Genomic DNA, 5,051 nt, shown 5'->3' on the forward strand with positions numbered 1-5,051 from the left:
CTATTCTATTCCATTCCTGACCATTCCACCTATTCTGAATTTTTTTGTGCAAGAATTCTTACTTACAATTGTAATGTTTACATCACAAAAATGTAGCAAGGAAGGGACATAGGCTGAATAGATTTATTTCAATATTTACTTCACTTTTTTTTAAAGTTAGAATAATACAGATTATAGGGAAATATGTTAAGTATCTAAAATTATGAAAAGCATTGGGTACAGAGAAGCAGTCTGGTTCCAGTAGTTGAGGCCTTCAGAAGGGATGCAAAATTAAATGCTAGAGATTTAGAAGAGGACAAGAGAAACTTCATTATGCACAGAGTTGGCAGGTTGTAGAATTTACTTCCACTGTTTGTTGTTGAGGCTATAACTCTAATGTCAGCAGCCTGAGTAAATGCAATTAGGTCTATTTGCTCATGTGGAGGGTAAATGCTGAAAGAGACTAATTGGATTGAATAGCCTATTTGCGTTTTGTAATTTCTATGTGTGCTATCAGAAGGACTGTAGTTCTATTTCTTGTTTAATTTTGTACTTAACTAAACTTTTCCTCAGAGTAGTGTTGTTAAAGCAAACACTTTAAAAACCTGGACCAATCTAAGATTGAGTATTTCTGGAGTTTGTCATGGATTGGAGTCTTGCAATTTAATATAGCGATAACATGTATAAAATTGGTAGGGGATTTTACATTCCATTTTAGGGTCATTACATGACAATTTTTCACTAACATGAAACTAGAGAAAATGTGTTTATTTTATAAAATGTTTATTTGCAACTTTGCCAATGTGTTTACAACAGGACAATCTCTTACATTTTAACAAAAACAATCATAGCACTGCAGTTGATGAAGGCAGCAATTACCTTTTGCATTGCTACAGGAAGCTTGCACAGTTCATATAAATGCAAGATGCTATGTTAGAGCAAGTCCAGCATGCCCACACAAAATAGTTCAATTGAACAGTGCAATCATATACAGTGCAAAAATGTGCAAACATGTAACAATACTGAACATCAGTAAAATAAAAATCACAGAACTTTTAAACTCTATTTTAACCTAGTAATTACTTGCAGCTAAACATCTTAGTAATGTAGTATATCTGATGCCTCAACTTAATAATTTCTTCATTACCTCCTCCTGATGGAAAGTTTACACACGTTTCATGCCCTTCATTTTCTTTCCCCAGGTTCTCCCTCATGCACTTTGCACTCTACCATCACCACATGCTTTCAATTTTCCTCATCTATAACCAAGAATATCTACTTCCAGCAGTATCAGTAAAGGACACAATGTGAAAAATCGTGAAAGTGAGAAATTCCATTGTATGCCTTCTGCTTACTGTACTGCTCACTTTAGCATCCGATTCATTAAGTAGACATTGTATATAAAATATTCTGAATCCTTCAAAAAGTTATTGAAATTCAAGTTAACATTCATTGTAAGAAACTGTAGCAACTTGTGCATGAGAATATTTAGAAATACTTCTGTTGCAGGCTTAGTAGCACCTGTTAAGTCTTAATAGTCAGAAAACAGTCATCACAGAAACTGCCCTCAAAGATCTAGTTTGGCACTTGATCAGCATTCTTCAACAATTGGTCCTACAGAAGAATACAATTTTCTTTTGACCAATCTAAAGCCAGGACTAAGTTTCAGCACCCTTCTTGATGCATGTGTGAAGCAGGCCCCTATAGAGAAGAAATCACTCAGGCTGGGCCAGCTGTTATCCTGTTTAAAAACTAGAGTCAATTCAAAGGTAGGAATGACACTGCTGTCATACACGATTTTGCCCAGTTTCTTACTTATGTTCTCGTGCTCCAGATTAACATAGATCACTGCACCACGCAGTCCACAGGGCTCACTGGCAGCCATTCGAAGTACGTCTTGGGCTATTCTGCTGCTCATGTATTGGGGGATCAAAAGCTCCTGGCAGTGCAACTGGGATTTCTTAGAAGTGGACAGGCAGTGCTCTATTTGTTTCGCTAGATGCTGGCACGTTCTCTGTTCTAAAAATTCCTCCAGAAAAATAAAGTCATTGCCAGATTGATTCAGGAAATAGGTATCTGAAAAGGAAAGTAAGTTTGTATGAAAATCTTGCAAGTTTATTTTCAGATAATCAGGTGGAAACAGGAATACATTTAGAAATATGAATCTTATCTAAATTTTCAACTGGAAGTCAACTATTGGTGGATATTCTAAACCTCAACTTACAGCCAAAACCAATAAAACATGTGGAAATAGGTTCAATAAAATGAATAGCTGCCAATATTGAATTGAGTACATTTGACATATTTTCAAATAACCTAAGAGATAAAAGTCTGATTCATTTGTTGTTGCCATATTAAAGCAAATACTTCACACCATCTCTGCATACCAGGGAGCAACTATTACATAATTACCAACATGTCACGTACCCACATTTTCTTCTTGCCAAGCTCTGAAGAATTATTAAAAAAAGTTTACATTGCTGCACAAAGTAACTTTCCCTATCAGCCAGTGATACTGCAGTATTAAGCAGGCTAGTTATGGATATTCCTAAAAAGGCAATACATTTCAATTGGGCATCACCATACATTTAATTAATTTCGAGTTTTATTGTTGAGTTGCCTTCTGCTATGAACCATCCGTTTAACAACGACACAGTCATCTTTATTCTTTCTTAAGAGTTGTCGGTCAAAACGACTAGAATGGAGCATTAATCGTCATCCTCTGAATACAGAAACTGTTAACATTAATATTGCAATTCATTTCTACAGCATTTAGAATGGTATATTTCATTGCTTGTGTGTGTGAGAAGCGGTTGATGCTTATTATTGTGCAATTGAACACTTTTTATTCTGAATTCTCGATTCTAGAATAGCGGTGATGTAACTGATTAGTTTGAATCGGAATTCAGGTGGAAGACGTTTATAGAAACAAGTAAAAAAAAAGCACGTTACTTAAAAGTAAGTTATTCCAAAAAACTTCTTTAAATGAAACACGTAAGGGTATTGTTAGAATTTTTTAAAAGTCCTATAATTCTATTTTCAAGATTTGTAGTAAGTGGCACGCAGTTCATTCATTAGAATATGCCAATTGCTAATTTGGGATGATTTAGAAAAAACTTAGAAAATAACTGACAGTTCAGGATTGTTTATAAAGTCTATAGAAGATACCAAGGCTTTAATAACTTAATAAAAACCGAAGAAGGGCCACTGACCCGAAACGTTAACTCTGCTTCTCTTTCCATAGATGCTGCCAGACCTGCTGAGTGGTTCCAGCATTTCTTGTTTTCATTTCAGATTTCCAGCATCCGCAGTATTTTGCTTTTATTTTAATAACTTAGTATCGACTTGTTACAATAAGCCGTATCGAGAACAAAACGACCTAGCGACCCCATCAGCTCACCTGATCCAGGAATAAGGCTTTCATCGTCTATGTTATAATGTCTTTCAAAGGGACTTTCACCATGTTTTATCTTCTTTGAAGATGTTACCACTTCGCCTGCGAAGCTATGGTGAAGGAGTTTCTTCATCAACTGGACTACACTATCCCTCTCATCGCTGGTAGGACTCGTCCTTGTACTGTAAGGACTCGTGCCCCCGAAAGTCTGAACGTACATCATCACCATCACTGCTTAATAATCAAGATCCCACGGCCAGTTCTTCTCCCCCACAACTCGCTAACAGTACCAAATGCGGGCGGGTTGCGGCCACCGCTTTGTACTCGAACATTGCATCAGCTGTTCGGAGCCACATGATCTGATGTCAAAAGAGAAGAGGATCGACCCCTCGCACTCATTGGCTGTCGCGGCAGAATTGATACAGTGTACAACCAATGGAAGAATAGTCACTATGTGCCACGATGAGTCCTGGATACAGAGGAGGAGCTTCTGGAACTCCTCGCTTTGACCGCAGTGTAAGATGGTGGAACTTTACAACCTTTTTTCCAGCTTTAAGCCAATCAGCTAAACTTGTATTCATTTTAGTGTAATTTTGTATTGGAACAGTCTCCGTTGTACATATGATTGGGATTAAAGTGACTTTATGTCCACATTCTCCAATGTGTTTTTGACGTTTGCATGATATTGATCAGTGAATAATAAGCATATCTGAAATAGAGTCGTAGAGAGATACAGCACTGAAACAGGCCTTTCGGCCCACCGAGTTTGTGCCGACCATCAACCACCCATTTACACTAATCCTACATAAATCCCATATTCCCTACCACATCCCCACCTTCCCTCAATTCTCCTACCACCTACCTACACTAGGGGCAATTTGCAATGGCCAATTTACTTATCAACCTGTAAGTCTTTGGCTGTGGGAGGAAGCCGGAGCACCCGGCAGAAACCCACACGGTCACAGGGAGAACTTGCAAACTCCGCACAGGCAGTACCCAGAACTGAGCCCGGGTTGCTGGAGCTGTGCGGCTGCAGGCGGGATAGAGGGGGATGTAAAAGGGGTGGGGTGTTGCATTACTTGTTAAGGAGAATATCACAGCTGTACTGCGGGAGGACACCTCAGAGGGGTCGTGCAGTGAGGCAATATGGGTGGAGCTCAGGAATAGGAAGGGTGCAGTCACGATGTTGGGGGTTTTCTACAGGCCTCCCAACAACCAGCGGGAGGTAGAGGAGCAGATATGTAGACAGATTTTGGAAAGATGTAAAGGTAAGATGTAGTGGTGGGTGATTTTAACTTCCCCGATATTGACTGGGACTCACTTAGTGCTAGGGACTTGGATGGGGCAGAATTTGTAAGGAGCATCAAGGAGGGCTTCTTGAAACAATATGTAGATAGTCCAACTAGGGATGGGGCTGTACTGGACCTGGTATTGGGGAATGAGCCCAGCCAGGTGGTCTAAGTTTCAGTAGGGGAGCATTTCGGGAACAGTGACCATAATTCCATAAGTTTTAAGGGACTTGTAGATAAGGATGAGTAGTCCTCGGGTGAAGGTGCTAAATTGGGGGAAGGCAAATTATAACAATATTAGGTAGGAACTGAAAAATTGGGAGCAGCTGTTTGAGGGTAAATCAACATCTGACATGTGGGAGTCTTTCAAACGTCAGTTGGTTAGAATC

The 5,051-nt window shown here is 39.1% G+C and overlaps 1 protein-coding gene across 1 annotated transcript; it reads right to left on the reverse strand.

Moving 5' to 3' along the window:
* Nucleotides 1-200: 200 nt before the first annotated feature.
* On the reverse strand, nucleotides 201-3,727 carry si:ch211-39i2.2 (DNA damage-inducible transcript 4-like protein-like). Its single transcript, XM_068043523.1, has 2 exons — nucleotides 3,380-3,727; nucleotides 201-2,055 (listed from the first exon to the last, which is right to left on the reverse strand). Exons 1-2 carry the CDS (start codon nucleotides 3,600-3,602, stop codon nucleotides 1,571-1,573), a joined length of 708 nt encoding a protein of 235 aa, XP_067899624.1. The 5' UTR covers nucleotides 3,603-3,727; the 3' UTR covers nucleotides 201-1,570.
* Between the last annotated feature and the right edge of the window lie 1,324 nt (nucleotides 3,728-5,051).

The sequence above is a fragment of the Heterodontus francisci genome, chromosome 12 (genome assembly GCF_036365525.1).
Source record: "Heterodontus francisci isolate sHetFra1 chromosome 12, sHetFra1.hap1, whole genome shotgun sequence".
NCBI lineage: Eukaryota > Metazoa > Chordata > Chondrichthyes > Heterodontiformes > Heterodontidae > Heterodontus > Heterodontus francisci.